We start from the raw sequence: 23,831 nt of genomic DNA, 5'->3' as shown, positions 1-23,831 counted from the left end.
CTTCCTCTTCCTTTCTATCACTCTTCATATGGCCACATCCTGATCTAACATCTGTTCTTCTGCACGCTGTCTTGTAATATGTATACATGCAGGAACTAAAAAAAAAGATTTTTTTAATTTTTCTAAAAACCTCATTGTGAATGCACACTTTTATATTAACAGATTTATTTTAGCTGGATCATCAGAAAAGACAATATTAGATAAATATATTAGCTTAATAAAGTAAATTTTAATGCATAAAGAGTTAACCAGCAGTGTTATTATACTAGATTCTATAAGTTTATAACTAATTCAAACATTTAATTTATTTGTTCAGCTTTTTAATTTCTTTATATTTTACCATGATAAGTACTTAATCTTCAACATTGAAAGCAAAAATAAAATTTAACTTAATTCTTTTAAATACCAGTGATTTCATGTACTGCATTATGAAAGAGATATTATTTTTTATTTTGCCATATGTTTAATGTATTTTCATTATCAGTGTTGTTTTTATATTTAAAATTTTGTACATTGTATGCAACCCCCAAAAACCCAAAAAGAGAAGAAAAAGGAGAAAAAAACCCCTTAATTGTTAATGAGATTCTATTTTAAGCAGTGTGTGATAATTTCACATATTTTCAGGTAAAATGTGATTCCCAATTAATTTGTTGGTCAATGGCTGTAATTAATGCAAGCAAAGTCTTATTTTACAGCACACCATTTTCAAATTTACCTGAATTGATGTACTTATATCCAAACATCAATTAAAATCTACTAATTTAAAACTGAAAAACACATTAAAATCTCAACTCATTTAATATTCCTGTTACTGAAAAGTGAAGTCATTTGATGGTACATGTTTTAATTAACTTTGTACTGTTTAATTAACTCAGATAATTTTGGTATTTTGTACTTTAATTTATTTGAATTATAGTTATCCCAATAGAAATCTAAAGATGATTAGACTATATGTAGCATTGTACAGTCTGGCTAGACTTTACCTAATCAAATGTGTAGCTTCCACTATAAGAATCAACATTCTCGATAGGAATCAAAACAACCAATATATCATTCATCATTGCAGGTTCAAGAACTTCCTAGTCCTCCAAGAGCTAGTATTGTAGTAAAAGACTGTGTGATAGCCTGTATAAAATCCACATACCAATTCTTGTTTGATAACTGTTATGAACTGTACCAGAGGGAGTTTGTTCAAGCGGAACCCTCAGAATTGAACATTCCTGGATCGGAGGGTGTTAATGAGAACAGCCTGGACTTTTGGGATAAATTGATAGCTCTAATAGTGTCTATGATTGAAGAGGATAAGAATAGTTATACTCCAGTATTAAATCAGTAAGTATAGATCTTTTGTTTTCCAAGTTTTATTGTAAATGAAGGTTTGGGTCATATCTTGTTTCATATCTAACATTAATTTTTTCCATTTTAATTTCATATGGTTATTGAAAGCAACAATTTAAAACTGCATACATGGTAGAAATTGCAACAGTCAAAGTCTTGTAAGCAAAAATTAAGGTACTCTACCCCTCTGATAAGAGAGTTAACTCTTGCTAGTGTAAATGAGAATTAATTCTTTATAAATTTTGAATTATCAAGCTAAAGAGCAACTTGTATCAGAAATTGCTTTTCAAGATATGCTTTAACTTTTCATTTCAGTTTGCTAATAAATATCTTTTGGAAAATAAAAAAAATTCTGAGAAAATAATTTGTAGAACCTTCAAGTAAATGTCATTTTTCTCACAAATAAAAATATATGGCTACACTTTGGGCATTTATTTAAGAACTTTTCTTTGTTTTTAATAAACTTTCTTCCATTAATTGTCACCAGAATTATAGTTTAATAGTGTGTTCTTATTTGTTTCTTATGTGTAGAGACTATCTGTAAGAAATTTTTGAAGATCTTAATTTTTGAATATGCTGGACTCTTTTGCTTAATTGCCTTTTCAAAATTTTTTATATCTTCTGGTGTAATATACCAGTGAACATTAATTATGCACTGCATCTTTTTTGAAATTTTCAAAATGTACAGAACCAGGCTTTCAGAATTAAAATTCTGGCCCTCCACTCAGCTTGAGTTTTAGTCACGATAGAATTATATTAATTATTAACTTATTAATTATTTCATTTTAATACCTTTTAATTATGTATTAACTAATCTTTTCCAGTGGTCATATGAGATCAAGAGTTCCTAATGAAGCTTATATTGCTTTTTAATGACTAACTTAAGGCTATAAAGAAAACTTTTGGTGGAAAGGACATTTTAATATTTTCTCCAAGTTGCCATAACTTCCGTGTTAACAGATTATACTGTAATAATATTTAACCCCAAGCATATTTTTTAATCAGGAAATTTTTAACAGGCTTTAATTACTGGGTCATTTAGAAAATAAACGTCAATATTTCGTATCCTTTAACTATTTGATCAATTTCTAAAAAAAAAAAATGTTTGTTAGAATATCCCGATTTTATGCTGTAATTTGTTTAGTTGATTTCAGAATGTCATTTGTTGTTCAAATAACAAGAGGGTGAAAAGTGCAACTCTTAATGAGTTTCCTTTGAAAAATAGAGAATAACAAGTGCATGGGCCAAAATGTCATGGAAGCTAACAAATTACCCTTAATCTAGAAAATGGATTCTTTTGAAGGTCTTTCACGCTGTTTGATGATATTTAAATTATTTCTGAAATTTTCCTGTTTCTGTATGCAGATTCCCTCAGGAGTTGAATGTTGGGCAAGTGAGCGCTGCTAATATGTGGGCACTATTTGCACAACACTGTAGCATGTTCCTGAAAGGTAAAAAGAAATATACCGATGTTGAAATTAGCTATAAACAACACTCTGAATGTTTGAGACAATATCTTTATATTGGTATTTGTGTTGAGTCTTCTTTCAAATTTGTACAGTGTACTTATTTAAATATGTCTCAGTAAAACAGTATAAGTGTCGCCATTATGTAGATGAAATGACATACATTTCATATCTGTGTCAAATTGCATGTACAAATCTAAGCTATGTCTGCTTCAAATTTCATTGAATCAGATGTTAAAGCTGAATACCACTCGTAAAAAGGCATCGTCACACCGGTATCTGGTATACAAACCCTTTGATTTCGTTACACCCGACTGCACACCTGAAACTCGTGGCTGACGTGTAGTATTCCTTTCGTTGTCTTTCGATTTTATGCATTTATTTCTTATTCTATGTTCATAATCTGTTTGTAAATAATGCATTGACCGATCTATTTCATGTAAGTATTCTCCAGGCTTGAAAAAAGTGTGTAAAATTTGGTAATTTTATCGCGAATAAGTAATACTGTGAGGCGATATGTACGTCCACACAGGTGAGACCTCTACAGCAAAGTACTTTGAACTATTTAGAGGTCTGTGCTTTAAATAGGGGTTGTAGCGACAGAAGTGATGAAAGAGAAATAATATGGGGGACAGTGCCTATTTACGAGCGGTGTTCAACTTTAATTATGATAATCAAAAACTGTAACAGCAACTATATATTATATAAAAGGGCTAAACATATTTCTTAAACCTGGGTAATAATTAATTAAGCAAGCCCTATATAACATAGTCATATATAGAGAGAGAGAGAGGAGAGAGAGAGAGAGAGAGAGGTTTTGAATGCAGCATCACCATATCTAGAAATGAAAATAAATATAATGGAGGAAAGTTTGGTTATATTTTTATCCATAAAATGCTTGGCATATTTCTTTTTAGATCAAGAACAGGAAAAACCATGTAAAAGTTCCGAGTATATGAATTTACATTTCAAGATAAAATGGCTGTATTCCAAGTTTATAGCTGACGTGCCTCAATACAAAGGAACTGTACCTGAATATCCAAGGTGAGTATCATAAGGTCATGGTCAGTTTCATTTAAAGGTCAAGGTGATATGATCGAGTGATCAAACTTCCTATGATACTTACAGTGTATGAAAGATACCAGTGGAAAATTTAACGAATGTGATCTGTTTCTATCTTTCATAAATTGTTTTTTATCTTGTATGACTTTTTAGCTCACCTGAGCCAAAGGCTCAAGTGAGCTTTTCTGATCATAATTTGTCCGTTGTCTGTCGTCGTTGTCGTCGGCGTTGTAAACTTTTCACATTTTCATCTTCTTCTCAAGAACCACTGGGCAGATTTCAACCAAATTTGGCACAAAGCACCACTAGGTGAAGGGGATTCAAGTTTGTTCAAATGAAGGGCCACGCCCTCTTTAAAGGGGAGATAATTGAGAATTTTTGAAAATTTGTTGGTATTTTTCAAAAATCTTCTTCTCAAAAACTATTCGGCCTGAAAAGCTCAAACTTGTGTGGAGGCATCCTCAGGTAGTGTAGATTCAAGTTTGTTCAAATCATGGTCCCCAGGGGTAGGGAGGGGCCACAATGGGGGGATCAAGTTTTACATAGAAATATATAGACAAATTCCTTAAAAATCTTCTTCTAAAAAACTATCAGGCCAGAAAAGCTCAAATAAAAATGGGAGCCTCCTCAGATAGTGTAGATTCAAGTTTGTTCAAATCATGGTCCCCGGGGGTAGGGTGGGGCCACAATGGGGGGGATCAAGTTTTACATAGGAATATATAGAGAAAATCTTTTAAAATCTTCTTCTTAAAAAATTATTAGGCCAGAAAAGCTCAAATAAAAGTGGAAGCTTCCTCAGGTAGTGTAGATTCAAGTTTGTTCAAATCATGGTCTCCGGGGCTAGGGTGGGGCCACAATTAGGGGATCAAGTTTTACATAGAAATATATAGACAAAATCGGAAGCATCCTCAGGTAGTGTAGATTCAAGTTTGTTCAAATTATGGTCCCCGGGGGTAGGGTGGGGCCACAAGAGGGGGGTCATGTTTTACATAGGAATATATCGAAAAAAAATTTAAAAATCTTCTTCTCAAAAACTATAAGGTCAGAAAAGCTTAAATTTGAGTGGAAGCATCCTCAGATAGTGTAGATTCAAGTTTGTTCAAATCATGGTCCCCAGGGGTAGGGTGGGGCCACAATTAGGGGATCAAGTTTTACATAGGAATATATCGAATTTTTTTTAAAAAATCTTCTTCTCAAAAACTATAAGGCCAGAAAAGCTTAAATTTGAGTGGAAGCATCTTCAGATAGTGTAGATTCAAGTTTGTTCAAATCATGGTCCCCAGGGGTAGGGTGGGGCCACAATTAGGGGATAAATTTTTATACAGGAATATATAGAGAAAATCTTTAAAAAAATTTCTTTTCAAAACTTTATGGCCAAGAAAGCTCAAATTGTAACCATCCTCAGATAATGTAGATTCAAGTTTGTTCAAATCATGGTCCCTGGGGGTAGGGCGGGGCCACAATGGGGGATAAATTTTTATATATAGAGAAAATCTTTAAAAATCTTCTTCTCAAAACTATAAGGCCAGGAAAGCCCAAATTTAAGTGGAAGCATCCCAAGATCGTAAAGATTCAAGTTTGTTTAAATAATAGTCATGGGGTATGGTGAGGCCACAATGGGGGATGAATTTTTACATAGGAATATATAGAGAAAATCTTTAATATCTTCTTTTTAAAGACTATTTGGCCAGAAAAGCCTAAACTTGTGTAGAGGCATCCTCGGATAGTGTAAATTCAAGTTTGCAAAATCACAGTCCCTAGTGATAGGGCTGGGCCGTGATGGCGGTTTGAATTTTTACATAGGAATATATAGAGAAAAATCTTTAAAAATATTCTGGGAAAGTTTTCGGTCCAAAACTCAGTACTTAGTGTGAAAGCACAGGTTATGCAGATTTAAGTTTGATGAAACCATGATTCCCTAGAGAAAAGGGGGGCCACGAAATGGAGGGGGGGGGGGGGGGTAAATTGGAATAGAGAAAAATCTTCTTACAGGTACAACAACAAAAGGGGCTTGGTATTTACCCAAAAAAAGAGGTGGATAAAAATTGGCAGATTTTCTATTTTTTTTAGCAAGATCTACTGTACTTAGTTGTCAAGATATTTTGATACTGTAATGCTAATTTGATCAGAATTAAGGCAATTGTTGCTCAGGTGAGCGATGTGGCCCCTGGGCCTCTTGTTATTATATCATGAGATTTATTAAAACTGATACTGTAAGTACATGTACATATAGAAGCTTGAATTCAAAGCCCCTAGCTATGATGCCAACAAAGGCTATGCTAAATTTCGAGTAAGCTATCATCTGTACATTTACAGTACATGTAGTACATTGTATATTCAGTTGGTACATGTATTTAATCACATTTTATCTAGCCAAGGGTTTTCATTCCACTCCGCTCCCCATAAACCAATCATAAAACATTCAGAGCTTGTCACCAAGTTTTTGAAATGAGATATATTAAGGACTTATGGGAAGCAGAGTAAACAGAAAATTATCAAAGATCACTTAATTATTAATAAGGAAATGCCAGTATAAAGTTATTACAAGCCTATATTTAATGACACAATATTGATGTTGGGTTATAATTGTAATGTAAATGAGTTGGGGTGGATCTATATTCTGGCCTTGTGTTTTGTAGATGGTTTGAGCCTTATGTTATGCAGTGGTTGAATGAAAATGATGAGGTTTCTATGGAGTTCTTACGTAATGCTTATGAGAGAGATAAAAAGGATGGGGTAAGCCGTTTCAAAATAAAGTCAAAGGAATAATCCTGCTAAAATGTTGAAGTACTGTAGATTCCTAATTAAACGTGAGGAATTTATAATATCCGCGTAAAATCGCGAGAAGCACCCTTCACAGATTTAGAAATCTCGCCATTATTCTTTAAGAGTTGAGAAGTATGAGAAATATGGATAAAAGTTCGCAATTTTAAATTCTCACGATTTGATACAAAACAACGAGATCGCTGAATTAAGTACTCGCGTAATATAAGGAATTTACAGTATTTGGGTAGGAAAAAATTGTATTTGTTTTAAGAAAGAGGAACAGAAGAGAATGATACAAATATATTAATTAATTTTCCAATTATAAAATATGACACTTAATTGGTGATAACAAAGTATATTTGTTAAAACGATTTTCATAAACAACCTGAAACTGAATCTTAAACTATGATCGTTAAGTGCAAGACGAAATTATTATAAGAAAAAAAAGAGAAGCTATAATTTTAATGAGACGGGATGAAAACTGGTGAGATTGAATGTAGTTGAATTTTAATTAAAATGAGATTCTTATTTTGTTCGAACAGTTCCAGAAGAGCTCGGAGCATTATTTATTCTCAAGTTCAGTAGTGGACATTTTTACCCAGTTAAACCAGTGTATTGAAGTAATAAAGAAGTTAGAATGTCCTGATCCAGAGATAGTAAAGAGATACATGAGGAGGTTTGCCATAGTAAGTCAGCATCAATCTGGTATATTAGATTTAAAATTAATTAGAATTAATATTCTTTTTTTTTTTTTAGATGTTTTAATTAGATTATTCTACTAGAATCCTCTTCCAATAATTTTGAAATCATATATATATTAAGCAGCTAAGTGCTGAAAGTAAAACTTTTTGAACTTGTGAAATTGTGAACTTTACATTAATAACAAATTATGTAGAATGTATTGGAAATGTTATTTTTTTATATAATTATATACAATTTTACCTTATTTTTCTTTTCAGACTGTGAATAAAGTCCTAATAGTATATGCTGATGTTGTCAAACAGGATTTTGAAAAGTATACAAACGATCATAAGAAAGTAAGTCCTTAGTCAAAATACATGTACATGTTATTCAACATTAAGATTAGAGGGAAAAAAATATTTGTAAAAATCAAACAGTTGAGTAGAGTTGCCAGTGCCCTTTCTTGTACATATGCATTTTCAACTTAGTTTTATACAAGATGAGTTACAATATTTTTTTTTATTTCAGGCTTGTATACTGATGAATAACATACAACAGTTACGTGTTCAATTAGAGAATTTATTTGAATCAATGGGTGGTGAAAAGGTAAAGTATAAAAATATTCAAGCACATTTAAAGGAAAGCAACAACCCAAATGCAAACGTTTTATATCCTATGTATTACATTTCTGTTGGCAGAATATCTTATATATGGTAATTTTCGTGATCTAATTTTTTTCAAATGGCAAAATATTGAATGCGCAGAAATTATATCCTGTATTATTTACCATAAGACACTTTTTAACTTGCAGAAAATGACCGAGGCAAATTAAAAATGCTACATATTTTCCCCATTTTTTTGCTAATTTTGTGACACATGAAAAAAAATTGGATGTACTATTCTTGTTGAATTTTTTCAGGGAATGTTTTAAATTGATAAATTTTTTTCTAGCTTGACTCGGACACATCCAGCATTCTAAAGGAGCTCCAGAGTAAACTAAACAGTGTGCTGGATCACCTGAGCTCTGTGTTTGCCAAGAGTCTGGAGCCCCAAATCAAACAGAGTACTCAGGAGTTAGGTCAACTTTTGTCCAAAGTGAAAGGGGCAGGACAGGTCTCCTTGTCTCAGCCCAGCCAGAGAAACAGCATTCAGCAGGAGTCGGAGTTGGTGCTCAAACCCTTGATGGAACTTATTGATGGCAGGCATGTGGATTAGATTGAATATTTTTCTTGTGCTTTTCTTATTTACTGTGGAATCATTTGAATTTGTGGCGACCAGTTTTCAAGGATTGTAGTTATTTTACTTATTTGAGGGGATGTAATTTCGTGGATGCGTCAGGTTTCAGTTATAAAGATAACTCTTTCTTAATTTGTTTTCGTCAAGGATGTAAATTCATGGGGGAGGGCTACCCATGACTATCACAAAAATGGAGTCACTGCATGTGAATTCTAATGATTAACAGTTTTGAACAGGTTCAATGCATTTCTTAATCCTACTTAGATAGAGTTTGTTAATTTACTTGATGATTTTAAAGGTACCTTGCTTTTATAGTTCCAAGTCTTTACAAGATATACAAGGTCGAATTGACCAAAAATTACAGCTGGAATTGGTTGGAGTGCAGTGGCTTTTAAGAGAAAGGACACCCCCCCCTCCCCCTTTTTGGACAATTTTTATTGCTCTGTGACTAAAATAAAAATGATACCGATCTAGACATTCATATCTTTTTGCAAAAGAACTCAATTTCCTGCAGCCATTTTAATTATTTCATTAAGGATACAGCTGGTTGCTATATAGTCATCAATGCATCAGTGCATTTTTTGATCATACTAAATCTTTATTAGTCATACTGAAGTCTTTAAACACTTACAAAGATTATATATGCATGAAACAGATGAAATTTTCTCCATGTTAAAAATCCCTAAAAAAATTTCTATTCTTTTCTAAATCTCAATATGTCTTTTTTCGAAAATTCTAAATTGATGATATTGCATTAGGCATGAAGTCATTAACATATATGAGCAATTTATGTGTTTCTGCTATGTTCAGAATTATAACTCTCTGCATGATGTATTAACAGCTTGACAATGTTTGCACAAGAATGCGAGAAAACAGTTCTGAAACGTCTGCTGAAGGTAAATAAGTTCTTAACAGTTTTATATCAACTCCCAGTACAGTTCATCCTAGATTATTTAATGTGTTGTCACTTGTATTCTTGTGGGATAAAAGTAATAGCAAAGAAAGCTTTAATTAAATAAATCATCAGGAAAATAGCCAGATATTAGGTATGGAAGGGGACACGGAACTAAATGATAAATATATTTGATAAGTGAGCACTGTGGGCTATGAGCCTCTTGTACTATTAAGTTAACCTTCTGTGCTATATATAGATTTATGAGAGTTGAATATTGTGTTATATTAATGAGACTAACCTTGACCTTTGTAGGAGCTTTGGAGGATAGTGATGTACACAATGGAGAAAACTGTGGTGCTGCCCCCTCTTTCGGACCCCCGACAGGTATGATCTTCAGTTCCTGCAGTTCATAGCTATTCTTCTTTCAATATTAACTGATAAAGTGTTAAAACAAAAAATTTTGGACAATGATTTTGTCTGTATCGATCCAAGGGTAAAAAGTGGAGAGACAAACAGTTAATTATCAATTAATTAAGTGCTGATATATGTCTTAACACTGATGTGTTTTAGGAGAAAGAAAAGGACCAAGCCAGGGTACACATTCCAAACTCAAATTAGAATCTAGCATTTTTCTTTTGATTATTTTTTTTCCTAATTACTAATACAAATTCATACATATAATTATTAGAAATATGCATCAAGTCTTTAATTAATGAATTATCTATAAAGGAGTATGAATTTGTATATCATTTGAATAATGCTTTTGTTTTCTCAAGGGAAAGAACAAAAAGGTGATGGAGATTTTGTTTTGATATTTTATAGTAACTAGATATGATCATATTAATCATATTTTCACAATACTCATCCACTATTTTGATAATGTATATATATTCTTTGGGATGGGCATTGCTAATATTTTAACATGTATTAACATACTGGTATGAAGATTTTCTTTTGCAAAGCAAGTCCACAAAGGAATCTTAAACTATTTAGAATTACATGAAGCTTTCTTAATCTATAATACCTTTAAAAAAAATTCAGCATTTCTTGCGGATAGAACTTTTTCCACAAACTGAAGATTCAATTGAAATATGATGAAAGTATCGTTCAGTTATGAACTTGTTTTGTAAATGAATACCAGATTTCATTACATGTATATGCGAAGGTTGCTTGAAGGTGATGGGTCTTCAAAGAGTAAGATTATTCTGAAAGCATAAAATTTAGGAGCTCATGTATAAAAAAGAAAATGAAGATATTTAAAAAAGGAACCAATGTTATACCTTACTTGTGAGCAACCTTTAAAATCTCATCTAAAATCCATTTATTAAGAGTGATATAGAAACAGTTGTTAATTGGCATTTACTGGTATTATATGGTTCAATTCTTAATAAGAAACTTTGTACTGTAAAACTGTTTACTTTTCCAGTTCTTGTCATTGGCTGGTAAAGGGGTTATGTTAAATGAAAAGCCGACATTTTTGTCCAAAATTCGCACTGTAAGTTGTGGAGACATATTGTGGGCTTTTTTTCTGCCGACCATGAGAATCGATATTGATGTCATCAATGTGTACCACCCTGCTAGGTTGTGTCTCTATCTCACCCAACGTGTAACCGTTGTGTCAACCCAACACAAGGCAGTTGTCAACAATAGTTTTTGAGATTTCCAACAAAATTTCTATATCTGATGTGGAATTTTGCCAATTTAAGGGGGGGGGGGGGGGGGGTGAGATAACCCTTCCTTACCATTTCTTTAAAAAAAAACTTTTGTCAAAAAGTGCTGTGAAATTTTTATTCAAAATTTTCAAAAATCCTCATGTAGGAAATTTTGCCTGGAAATTTCAAGTCTGTGACTGTGTAAATTGGACTATTTTTGGTTTGGTTTTTTTCTAGATTCATTGTTCTCCATCTTTCATGTCATGCAGGTTTCTGTCATTTCTTCACTTTTTTGATTTGATTCAAGCTTTAGACTAACATTGATTTCAGCTTATTCCCCTTCCCGGTGCTGCTCAAACTAAAATTGAGGATGTGTCGCGACTTTTTCTCAGTCACGTCAGCCAAATGCCCATGAATGTTCCTATGATCCAGGTGATTCCTGCATTTTGATTGCATAGATATTGTCCTCTGAATACAAGAGTTTTTGTGACATTGATGTTGTTGATGCAATATAGTTGAAGATGGGTGTTGTGCTGGGGTTTTTGTTTTAGAGTCTGCAAAGCCTTTACTCTTAAATTGTTGTGCTATAGATATTAGATGTTGTACTAAGTAAAAATGTTTTACCGTCTTTTGTTAATTGATATATGGAATTTTTATTTTCATCTGTTGTATAATAGTTGTTATGAGTAGTTGCTACAAATTCACGTGGTATACTATACTATACACCTGCCAGTAATCATGTGTTTTTGTTCATTGTTGTAATAGTTTGCAATTGTTGTGATTTTAGTTCAGTTTTGTCTGGTTACACTTAACTTTAAGCTTGAATCTCTGCAGAGAAGCGAATAATGAATTTTATTTTAAACAGCATAGTTATTTTTTAATTTGAATTCTAGATTCCAAAAATGAAGCCTTGTAGACTTTGGTAGAAGTATATTAAGTCAGTCTGCATGCAAAGTGCCTGCGCAGCTGCTATTTTTTTTTTTATTTTTTTTTTTAGGAAGGGGGGGGGGTGAAAATGTATCATGATTTGGAAGGAGCTTGCCAAAGTAAACTCAATTTAGCATAAAAAAATATTTTGAAAGGCAATTTGCTTTTAAATATAAAATGATGTGTATTTTATCTAATATTTTAACATATTGCATGGGTGAAGTGGATTTCATGGCTTCAGACTTGAAAGTTTCTTTATCTAATCTCTTCAGTGATTTAAGATCTGGCTTATTTATCAATGGATCTGTTATCTCTTTAGAAATGTGTTTTCATCATAAACGACTGATAGAGGCTGTGATATTTTTACAAGATGTTTTAATTTATTTTCATGAAAAATAAAAATAAAAGTGTTTTAAAATGCAAATAAACATTTTGAACTCAAAGTTTTGATGTTAATTAACAAAATAAAATTATATGCTAATTACAACATGTCCAAAAAATTTAAGTGTTATCAGTCTTTGATGATGGAGGAACTCTGGAGATCCACTTGATAAAATTTTAATCTTTTGAGCTACCTTAATATATGTGTTCTCTGCGTAAAAGTAATTATATAAATACTCCTTAGTGTAGACCTGTATTTTTCTTGATCTGACTTTCTCAATTATTCATTATCTTCAAACACCTTACTAAAATAAAATGAAGTAAATGTAGTATGAATGTTTTAAGACAATTGACTTATATGGGAGAAGAAAATTAATGTTAATTAAATGTAAAAATTACTTTTGTAATATTGGTAAGGTGTAAAAATGTCAAAGTCTGGTATTCCTATTTTTTACTATATTAATGACACATTGAATCTTTTGTACGATACTTACATCTGTACGGAGTTTGACTTGTTTGTGGTTTATATACATCTAGGACATGTCCAAAGAAGCCGAGAAAAACCTGACCCCCAAACAGTGCGCGGTCCTGGACATGGCTTTGGATCACGTCAAGCAGTTCTTCCACGCACAGGGCCAGGGCCTCAAGAAAACGTTTCTGGACAAGAGCCAAGAGCTGCAGAGCCTGCGCTATGCCTTATCGCTGTACACACAGACGACCGACACCCTCATCAAAACATTCGTCAGCACCCAAACCTCACAGGACCAGCCCTCCCTGGAGGACACGGTAGGGGAGGTGTCCATACAGGTGGACCTGTTTACCCACCCCGGGACCGGGGAGCACAAGGTCACCACCAAAGGTAGGCAGTCTTGTAAGCTGTAGTTGTAATGCTTGCTGAATTATAGAGCATTAACTGTCAAATTTTCGAAAAATTTCAAACTACATTTAAAAGAATAATGATAAAATTTAATGTTAATCATAATGTTATCTTTTGATTTTATGTGTACTTTTTAAAGTTTATCTTATTTTAATTTTAAAAAATGACAGTTTTTTTTTTTTGCATTACAAGGGAGCAAACTATAAATTACACTATGTTTTAGTTTGCCTGAATCTTTAAAGATAAATAATAATAATCAATGAACTGTGTGATTTTACAGTGGTGGCGGCTAATAACTTGAAGTGGCACACGTCGGGTATGTTTCGGCCATTTGTGGAGGTCAATCTCATTGGTCCACATCTGAGCGACAAGCGACGAAAACATTCCACAAAATCCAAGAGCAACAACTGGTCACCAAAGTTCAATGAAACCTTCCATTTGTGAGTAATCCTTTGTGTGTGTGTGTATTTACATGTACATGTATAGTGTTTTATTAGAGTATGGTTAAAGAATGTTTTCATTCAATGACAATCTTGTAGCAATTGCTGTGGATTCATATTTTAAAAATTGTTCAAAATTTACTCTAGTTAGGAGGTAAACTTGAAACAGCGTGAAATATCCCACTTTTCAAAATAAATAAGGAATAAGGAATCATTCTTTGAGTATTATGAGGTGATAATTTCGGTTGGGGTGTGATCAAATCAAATAAAGCCTGTAGGGCTTTATGATAGATTTGATCATGCCCCGACCAAAATTATCACCTCATAATACTCAAAGAATGATTCCTTATTACTTATATTTATATAATTTTAAGCCATCGTATGATTTTTTAATTTTAATTTTTAAATATTAATAAACAAACCCCGCTGGCGTCTTAATTTGGCATCATTTGAAGTTATGGGTAATAGTACAAAATCGATACGTAGTGTTATCACAGGCAAAGACAATGGAAAATATAAATATTCACTTTAACAGTCTTTCTCTGTGTCAGACTGTCTTAATGTTAACAACCTGAACTTTCTATTGACCTTGACTTCATGGATACATTACAAGTTTTTTGGAAATTGCTCAGCATCATAACAATTCCTTAATTATTTTCCCCCTTCTTTGTGCAGCATCTTGGGAAATGAAGATGAACCGGATGCTTACGAGCAGCACATTTGTGTCAAAGACTACTGTTTCGCACGAGAAGATCGGCTGATAGGGGTGGCTGTGTTACAGTTACGGGACATTGTCGAGAAAGGCAGCTGTGCATGCTGGTGTCATCTTGGAAGAAGGGTCCATCTGGACGAGACAGGTTGGACAATTTTACGCATTCTCTCACAGAGAACAAATGACGAAGTTGCGAAAGAATTCGTTAAGTTAAAATCAGAATCACGATCTGCGGAAGAAGTGTCGTGAGGCAACCTTAGAAACTGTAGAATTATTATCATATTTTTTTTGATTGAAAAATATTTTCAGCCAAGTTGTTTTTCCAACATCGACTGTTGATTTTTTTTTTTTCTTTCGCTGTTGAAATGTTTTGGTGGTTGTCATGTATACGAAGCTTATTTGCTCCATGTCTTTCCAGTTATATCAATGTATATTATTATTATTATTATTAAAATGTAGAATGTCTTACATTGTTCTGTTAATTCAAGTGGGTTGAAATTTCAAAGAAGTTTACATTTTGTTGGCATTATATGAAAATATATCTCTCCTCTTCAGAGAGGTTAATTTTTTGTTTTGAAGATTTTTGAGAAATGTTATTGTAGGATTAACCTATGAAAAATTGATAGTGCGTAATTGTGACAAACTTAATGAAGACTTTATTAATTCTCTCATCTCTTCCTATTTACGTGAAAAATGATTGAATTCTATACACTTTAAAGGAAATCCTTACTATTTGCTCTAGAAATCCTGCAATTTTGTGATGAGATGTATATACCTTGATATTGTTTTCTTTAGGGACCTTGTGCAATTCTTTTTGTATGTTGATTAAAGAGGGTATTTTTGTTCTTTATATATTTTTTTCTTTGTTAAACCGATCATGAAATCCATTTTCGAAACCAACATAACTGAATATTGTTATCAGTGATCGTAGTTTGTAGAAGAGCTTAACATATGTAGACATGAGGGGCATGACATTCATGGCCGTCATTGATAGAAATTTTGTCTTCCATGGACCAAAAACTTCATCCCACACCAAGATTATGTAATGTCACAAGAATTGATACATGTACATGTGTTAGAATTTTTCATGCTTAAAAAAAATGCTTTCAATTCTGTTACTTTTCCATGACTTTGTGTTAATATTTTATTAGCTTTCATATAACAATGTTTTAATTAAAGATCTGATTAATGTTCTAGAGATCTGGTTGTATATCTGGTTCATACATCTTGGGTTTTTGACAATAGAACTGCCAGCTTTTACAGATTAAAATTCATAGTGCTCGCATGTGTATATATGTAGAAAAACATTTCATTGAAAATTTCAAACCATACACACACACAAACTGATAATTCTATTTATACATATAGCATTTAGATAATGTATGCATGAAAAAATTGAGTGAATAAAGTGCATCTGCAGATATTTAAACAGATAATTTTCCTTGAAGTACAGATTGTATAATTATATAAACTATGTAGTTTTGTCTTGTTCTAGTCATGTGTAGATATACTGCATTTAAAAAGCTAACAGAATATTATAAACCTTGTGAATATTTATTCAATTATAAAACTCGAGATTTCTCACGTTATTTAGCATACATATAATATACATCTGCCTGGTATTCCTTCAGTGTTGATATTAACTGACATCTTACATTGTATGTACATGTAGAAGGACTTATTATGTTGTATTCTACCTTTGGTTTGGTTCCAAATATTTTAAATCACAAATTTGAGAATTGATATTAAGGTAAGGTGATATTGATATATTTATGAAAAGTTTTGAAATTTTTTTTTTTTTTTTTTTTGGTTTTAACTACAAAATTATCATGAGTTTGATTGCTTCATTTAGTTTTCTTAACAATATGAAAATAAAGGAAAGAAATTAAGGGATGAACTGATAAATTTATTGAATAAGTTCAAATTTCATACTCCTTATAAAAATTGTTATGAATCTCTTTTCCCTGTATAATCCTCTTTAAACATTCCACTGCATAAGACAGAAACAATCATGTGAAATTAAAAACTGAAGATGCTGAATTATGTATTTGAGTTATGGTATTTTCAATTGAGTAAGGTTCTATAAGTTTTTTTTCTAAAGAAATTAAAAAAAAAAGCTGTTCAGTTTTTATTTCTTGTACTAAAGTTTCTGTTCCCTGCTAAAGTCATTGTAGAAATTTATACTTGTTTTATCATAACTGCAATAGATGGGACTAATTTACTTGTAATATAAGTTATTACAATTTTACATGTAATAATAGTTGTGATTATTATATGTGTAATAAGAGTTGTGACTCTTACTTGTAACAGACTAACAGAGCGATTGCAATGCATGGTTTTATTACATGTAATGATGTGACTATATATTACTTATAATAGTGAATGTAACTGTTTCTACATGTAATTTTGAGTCATACAGGGTGACATTGATTGTATGAATTTCGATCTTTTATCCATGTTATTTGTACTTCTGGATACTATGAATAAAAATCCAATTTTTAAAAACGATATATATTGTTTGTTTTGTTTTTGAGGCTCTTGAGTGTGGATTTTGTTTGTTTACAGCAATTTAGATGATGCAATTCTAATAAATGTTATTAGTGTTTGACATAAAAATCGCTTTTTAAAATTTGACTCGTAATTTAAAGAGTATTAAGATAAGAAATCAATTCTTCTTGTAATTAAGTCATAATTGACAGATCGTCCAAAAATGAATAAATCATTATTGTATATAAATTTATCAAAGTGAAAAGTGTAATTTTAAAAAAAAATCAACATTGGCATTACCATTAAAGAGATGCTTTATCTAGTTGTCTACGATTTGAACCAATGAACATATCTAATTGTCTAGAATTTCAACCATTGCGTCTATCTAGTTGTTTAGGATTTCAACCAATGATTTCAACAAGATTTTTATAAAATTATAACCATCAATGGTTTGCAATAAGAATTTACCTGATTTTTTTAAAAAAATACAATGATTTGCATCTGCTGTCCAGATAACTTTTTTAAAAGTATTAGAGAATGAAAATAAGTGTGGATTAAGTTTTATTTTGTTTGAATGAGTATCTAATGGTTACTAAGACCACAATCTGATAAATAATATAAACGCATTCGCTACTGAAACTATGAAGATTTATTTTTTGAATACTTTATAAAGCTTAATACAATGTAAATGGAATTTGGAAACTTCAGGAATGCTTTCTTCATTCATGCGAGGACAGGGTTTTCGTTTAGTTAACGGAACCCGAAAATTCTCTTGATACGGCTCTTCAATGTGAGTTTTGCCTTTGCCCCTTTCTGTTAAAAACACAAAATGTATTAAGAATAAAAATTGCAACTTGCATGAATGATTAAGAGAAAAATAACTTGCACACAAGGGGCAGAGATATGCCACCATAATGCACTCAAGATAATTTAAAAAGAGTTTTTCTCAACTCAAATTGATATTAACCTTCGGCTGGGGCAGTGGCTGGGGTTGGTCTTCGTAGGAGAGACTGGCTGACGGCCCATCTTTTCCCTCATTCACATCTCTAAGTGCGTCATCGAGCTTAAAAGAGGAAGAATCAATTGATGAGTATATACTAGTACAGTCACACTAAAATTTTGTTAACTGTTTTCATGAGTACGCACTTGTACTATTTGTTAACTGTATTCATGAGTACACACTTGTACTATTTGTTAACTGTATTCATGAGTACACACTTGTACTATTTGTTAACTGTATTCATGAGTACACACTTGTACTATTTGTTAACTGTTTTCATGAGTACACACCAGTACTATTTGTTAACTGTATTCATGAGTACACACCAGTACTATTTGTTAACTGTATTCATGAGTACACACTTGTACTATTTGTTAACTGTATTCATGAGTACACACCAGTACTATTGGTTAACTGTATTCATGAGTACACACCAATACTATTGGTTAACTGTATTCATGAGTACACACCAGTACTATTTGTTAACTGTATTCATGAGTACACACTTGTACTATTTGTTAACTGTATTCATGAGTACACACCAATACTATTGGTTAACTGTATTCATGAGTACACACTTGTACTATTTGTTAACTGTATTCATGAGTACACACTTGTACTATTTGTTAACTGTATTCATGAGTACACACTTGTACTATTTGTTAACTGTATTCATGAGTACACACCAGTACTATTTGTCAACTGTATTCATGAGTACACACTTGTACTATTTGTTAACTGTATTCATGAGTACGCACTTGTACTATTTGTTAACTGTATTCATGAGTACACACCAGTACCATTTGTTAACTGTATTCATGAGTACACACCAGTACTATTTGTTAACTGTATTCATGAGTACACACCAGTACTATTTGTTAACTGTATTCATGAGTACACACTTGTACTATTTGTTAAATCTACAGTAAAACAAAGATTTAACGAAACACCAGCGATATATTGATTTATTTTACTAACTTCGCTGTGTGTGTTATTTCGTTATAGGCGTGCTTGCAGTAACCATGTTTTACTGTACATGGTTTATATTATACAAATATTGACTGGGGTTGAGGGCAACATTGATTACATTAGCCCCCGAGGGACGAAATATTGCCCGACGCGAAGCGGAGGGCAATATTTTCGTCCCAAGGGGGCTAATATAATCAATGTTGCCCGAAAACACAGTCAACATTTGTTTTGTTATATGAAGAAACAAACCAAAATTTAAGAAAGTAATTGAAAACTGATCGCTGTAATTTTCTCAGCTCAACAAAGAATTCACGAATTCAATTTTGTCGAAGTTCATTTCCAAAATATCCTCTGCATCAAACGGTCACTGGTGATATTCCGCCGACCGTAAGAATTAACATACAGATGTTTTACCTGATTTTACTTCACAGTAATTCGCAAATCCTTATATCCGTTATGATAGCAAACCGTCGCATTGCGCGTCCGTTATTTACTTGCCTTGACTGACTCTCTATTATGACGTCACCTTGTTTTGGAGTCGCGAAGAGTTATTTACGTCATCGTTTACGAATCCACAAATCAGAGGCGAATATTTGAAATAGAGGGAATGTTCTCTAGATATTATTCCTAACCGGTCAATATCAAAAAAATATTGACCGGTCAATATTTTTCGGACGAGCTAATATTACAATTATTGACTATTCGTCTATATAGAGTTATATAGTGAGAATATACTACTGAATATAACAATGTCAATTATACTGTATATGTTTTATAGACTTGTACCTTTGGGACTGTCTTGAATGTGTCTACACCGGTCAGGAATAACTTCCGAGGAATAAAGAGCGTATCTTCTTCGATAGTTCTCTCAAAGTGGTAGCTCTAAAAATGCAGTAGTTTTAAAAATGTGCAAGATTTTCACATTTCTTCTAAAAACAGCCAAAAATATCAAGTCAATTATATTTAATAACTTCCTTAGTGTGATTTCATACCATCAATTCCATATGGAGCATTTTTCGTCTTTTTGTCATTTCCTCTTTCCTGTTTATTTCCATCTTAAAAATAGAAATTAATTGATGCATAAATTCATTATGTAAATTTCATTAAAATGTATTTTCACATACTCATATTTTATGGCGTGTTTTTCACTTACCAACAACTCTTCCTCAATGGTTTTCTTTGCTTGACGAATATTTTCTCTTTCATTTACCCTTTTCTGCAAAAAAAAAAGAAACCCTCTATAAATACATACGATGACAGTTTCTACATTAAAAAGGAGTGAGCTATGTAGATTTTATAAATTTTCATAAATGAAGTAAAGTTCAATTAATTGTTTGGTTGATAGTAAGCCTTACCATCAGTTCTTCCTGAAGCTTTTCAAGAACTAAATGGCGGTCTTGAAGTTTTTTCTGAAAACAGCCGCAAATAAAACTATGAATATATTCTATTTAAATGCATAGAGATAAGAATAAGTCTTCGATACCTTTTTTCATGCACAGTAAGAAGATTTTTGATAAATAATCTCACCATCATTTTACCCGCCATTTGTGGGCATCTCCTTGTCCTTATTTTTCTCTAAAATAAAAGGTAATGTATCAGAATATCAATACATGTAATCTTATGTCATTTATGACGTTTATATATTGTCTAAAAGTTGATGATTCTGTTCATAATGTATTTCTTACCACTTGGTCCACAAGAATGGAGAATAGAATCTGATTTCTCTTCACCTTGTCCTGTAAAATATGAGCGACGGATGTCAATTTTTTTTTAGAATAAAGGTGTGCATGTCAATCATGTATTACGTAACAATTAATTAAGATACTTACCCAGGCATCTAATGTGGCGTTCCATTTGTTTTGGTTAAGGTTCTGCAAATAATAATAAAAACAACTTGTTTTAAAAATAATTTCCCAATTTTAAATTGGTATTGGGAATTTAAGTCTTAATTTTGAATTTGTTACAACTCGTTTAACATTATAACAAGAAATGCCTTGATGGAATTGACCTGTACATGTACACGTAACAAATACCTCGAGTTTTTTTAAGGAATCTGCAATTGTATTGTCTTCTCTTTCCTTTACTTTTTTCTACGAAAAAAATCCAACAAAAATCAGAATTGAATCAGGAATTCAATTTCACAATCAGAAAAAACCGATTTAAGGAGATGAAATACGAGAATTTGTCAATAACCAGGATATGTTGATTACACCATTCTAACGTGTGTTTGCTAATACGTGCGTGCGTTAGTGTACGTTCTCACGTGTGAGTGCGTGGGCGTGTGCATTCGGGCGTGTTTGCAAGTGTGAGTATTATTAAATAATTGCTTAACAACCCATACAAAAATCTGGATAGTTAAATCATGAAATTTTTTCGATGGATTAATTCAAGAATCTATATTGATTATTTATATTAATCAGGGAAATTCAGGATAAATATCATAAAATAGTGTTAAGGTATCACGCCTGAAATTATCTACTATACCTTTAGCGAAAAATATGTAAAATGAATGTATTGTTGAACTTACCAACAGCTCTGTATGGACACTGTCCATTTTCTGATGGTGCTCTTTGATAATTGTCTAAGAATAAAATACGACAATTGGGTTCTATTATTAGTTCAAGAAAAACAAGATAGGATGTGAAACAATAATCAATCACAGAAATTATTATTTAAATAATCAATTAAACATTAATTAACGAATCCAAATACGTATAACTTATATCAACCCACCATCCATTTAACAACCAATACGGCATTTCTGTTGCTTGTAAGAATTTTTTTCTGTAAAAATAAAAAAAAAATAATGAATTATAAGATTATACCTGAGGACAAGAAAAAAAATTCACTCTCGTGCGCACACAACTTGCATGATAATTCGTGTATTATAAATGTTGAACTAAATCATTAATAAATTTACCAGTATCTCTGCTTCAATTTTCGCAAAGATAATTGTCCGTCGGCTTGCGTTTGTCACCGGCTGCTGTAATAAATTACGTGTGATGAGAGACCCCGTGTCTAAGCATCATTACAGGACAAGGTAATTGATTTACATGTCAATTAAATATTATGATATTTCATCCCCCCCCCCAAAAAAAAAGATATTCATTTGATAATTTTTCACAATCAAAACCTATCTAAATTTTAAAAAATACTAACCTCTTGTTGTCTCTCCACCTTTTCCTCTGTTCTGAAAAGGCTGTCAGCAAGGACTTCATTGCGAAGGTTCTCCTTAAGATTAAATTTTCAAAATATATAAGCATTTCAAACGTATTTTCGGACCATAGAAAAAAGAGATCTGCGGCTTTGTATAAGGTATCGTGAATGTAAATGTTAGGTTAATGCTAAACGCATATAGCACATGCAACATACGAGATATTGATAGGCTCTTATTTTCCTCTTGATCTCCGACAGTTTATCCATTCTTTCTATCTGTAAAAGAAATAAAACAAATCAATGATTTTAGTCATTTTAAAGCGAAATATTAACGGTAATGTTTAATCAGATATTCATTGCTACAAGTACATGTATAGTTTATGTAAGAATATGTTGATGTACATGTACATTTATTAAGTTATCACCAAATATCACAAACTGTCTCCTATTGGGGTAAATTTTTTTTGCATACATAAGGATGCAAAAAAGGCCAGTACATGAACATCAAAGCAACAAAACCATTAAATTTACCTGCTGACGCAAATTGTCATCTCCGATACACATCTTCATTTTGATAATCTACAAGAGAAGGACAAGTTAGTGAGCTAATTTGAATAAACTTAAGAAAAATATCCTTAGTTTTCAACAAACATTGATAACATGCCTTTTCCTCTGCCTAGTTTTCACTGTTTATAACAACGATTGTTGCGTCATAGGTTTTGTTACGTCAAATACGTCATGACGTTGATATTGTAGCATTTAGACAAACCAACGGTCAGTCATTCCGGGAAAAATTGTAGAGTTTGAGACCTTGATTATATTATATTTCTATTGTACTCAAGGTCGCAATTTAAATTTATTATTCGTATTTGAGAGTTTAGATTTTTAGGGTGATCTACCAGTGGTAAACCACTACCACTATGAAAAAATATGGGTCACTTTTAGGGTAATCTACATTTGATAAAAATCTACTGCAGTGGCACTGAAAAAATGATGTGGTCATCTCCTGTTTTTAAGGTAGCTCGCGGGTTTACCTGCTTGTGAGAAAACCTACCTTGAAAATATGTCCACGTGATCCATATGTTTCAAAGTTTTATTTCTAAAGAAGATGGGGGAACAAGATAGCGCAAATGCCCATTTGGTTTTGTCGTAAAAACAATTTCAAATTAATTTTTTTCCAACCGAATATACTACATGATGTTATATTACAAGTTTACAAAAACACAATTTCTAATTATATTCAGTTATGAATATTTTAACAAACGATAGAAAAAAATAAATTCTGAAGTTTTGGTGGCATCGAACCCACAACCTAAAAACCCTATCTCTATAATGCTACCTTATGTTTGGTGCTCTAACCACTGAGCCATTTCTGTCACATCAAACTATGTTGTTACATGCTAAATGCAACTTCAACCACAAATTTACGGACTTGTAGTATTTCTCTAAAACGTTCAATTGTTGGTATACAAAATGACATTTTTAAAGTATAGTGGAGTGGGTCATCTCTCCATGGTTTTGTTGATTGAAATCGGTTTAATTTCCTTTAAACCTTACATAGACGTTGACAAAAATGTGGAGCCCAGACCCACTCTATTAAAAAGGCATTGAAGTTCTGAAAATGACTCTATTTGGAGGTTTTGACACGCATACGCCAGTTTAAATCAACCTATTCTAAATATTTAACATACATGTATGTAAAGATTATAAATCGATGTTATGTTAAATATACATTGTTTTCAATAATTTAGAAAGAAATTATAAGATATGTTCATATTTTAATTTT

The 23,831-nt window shown here is 32.0% G+C and overlaps 2 protein-coding genes across 24 annotated transcripts in view; one reads left to right on the top strand and one right to left on the bottom strand.

Annotated features, from left to right (window-relative positions):
- Nucleotides 1–16,943, top strand: part of LOC128178469 (protein unc-13 homolog B-like) — a 102,996-nt gene extending 86,053 nt beyond the window's left edge. For 10 of the 23 annotated variants that reach the window (XM_052845643.1, XM_052845644.1, XM_052845653.1 and 7 more), the window contains 15 exons: nt 1,067–1,332; nt 2,704–2,789; nt 3,722–3,848; nt 6,506–6,602; nt 7,175–7,318; nt 7,592–7,669; nt 7,842–7,919; nt 8,265–8,515; nt 9,391–9,445; nt 9,757–9,828; nt 10,015–10,038; nt 11,427–11,528; nt 12,942–13,263; nt 13,562–13,721; nt 14,397–16,943. In XM_052845643.1, the coding sequence (XP_052701603.1) occupies nt 1,067–1,332; nt 2,704–2,789; nt 3,722–3,848; nt 6,506–6,602; nt 7,175–7,318; nt 7,592–7,669; nt 7,842–7,919; nt 8,265–8,515; nt 9,391–9,445; nt 9,757–9,828; nt 10,015–10,038; nt 11,427–11,528; nt 12,942–13,263; nt 13,562–13,721; nt 14,397–14,682 (2,148 nt within the window). In that variant the 3' untranslated portion in view covers nt 14,683–16,943. Of the gene's footprint in view, nt 1–1,066; nt 1,333–2,703; nt 2,790–3,721; nt 3,849–6,505; nt 6,603–7,174; nt 7,319–7,591; nt 7,670–7,841; nt 7,920–8,264; nt 8,516–9,390; nt 9,446–9,756; nt 9,829–10,014; nt 10,039–10,220; nt 10,236–11,426; nt 11,529–11,989; nt 12,019–12,941; nt 13,264–13,561; nt 13,722–14,396 lie in introns of those variants that run through there. The other 13 variants (XM_052845654.1, XM_052845649.1, XM_052845655.1 and 10 more) reach the window with 12 other exon arrangements.
- A 652-nt stretch (nt 16,944–17,595) lies between these two features.
- LOC128175426 (uncharacterized) lies at nt 17,596–22,620 on the bottom strand. The gene is made up of 16 exons (XM_052841040.1): nt 22,577–22,620; nt 22,262–22,321; nt 22,049–22,120; nt 21,810–21,872; nt 21,623–21,673; nt 21,417–21,470; nt 20,923–20,979; nt 20,719–20,760; nt 20,575–20,625; nt 20,417–20,464; nt 20,245–20,298; nt 20,043–20,105; nt 19,882–19,944; nt 19,676–19,771; nt 17,888–17,983; nt 17,596–17,733 (listed from the first exon to the last, which is right to left on the bottom strand). The coding sequence occupies exons 1-16, from the start codon at nt 22,613–22,615 to the stop codon at nt 17,671–17,673; spliced, it is 972 nt and encodes a 323-aa protein (XP_052697000.1). The 5' UTR covers nt 22,616–22,620; the 3' UTR covers nt 17,596–17,670.
- Between the last annotated feature and the right edge of the window lie 1,211 nt (nt 22,621–23,831).

Source organism: Crassostrea angulata, chromosome 3 (genome assembly GCF_025612915.1).
Source record: "Crassostrea angulata isolate pt1a10 chromosome 3, ASM2561291v2, whole genome shotgun sequence".
NCBI classification, from domain to species: domain Eukaryota; kingdom Metazoa; phylum Mollusca; class Bivalvia; order Ostreida; family Ostreidae; genus Magallana; species Magallana angulata.
The sequence above is the reverse complement of the archived record's forward strand: the minus strand, read 5'-3'. Positions and strand labels throughout refer to the sequence as shown.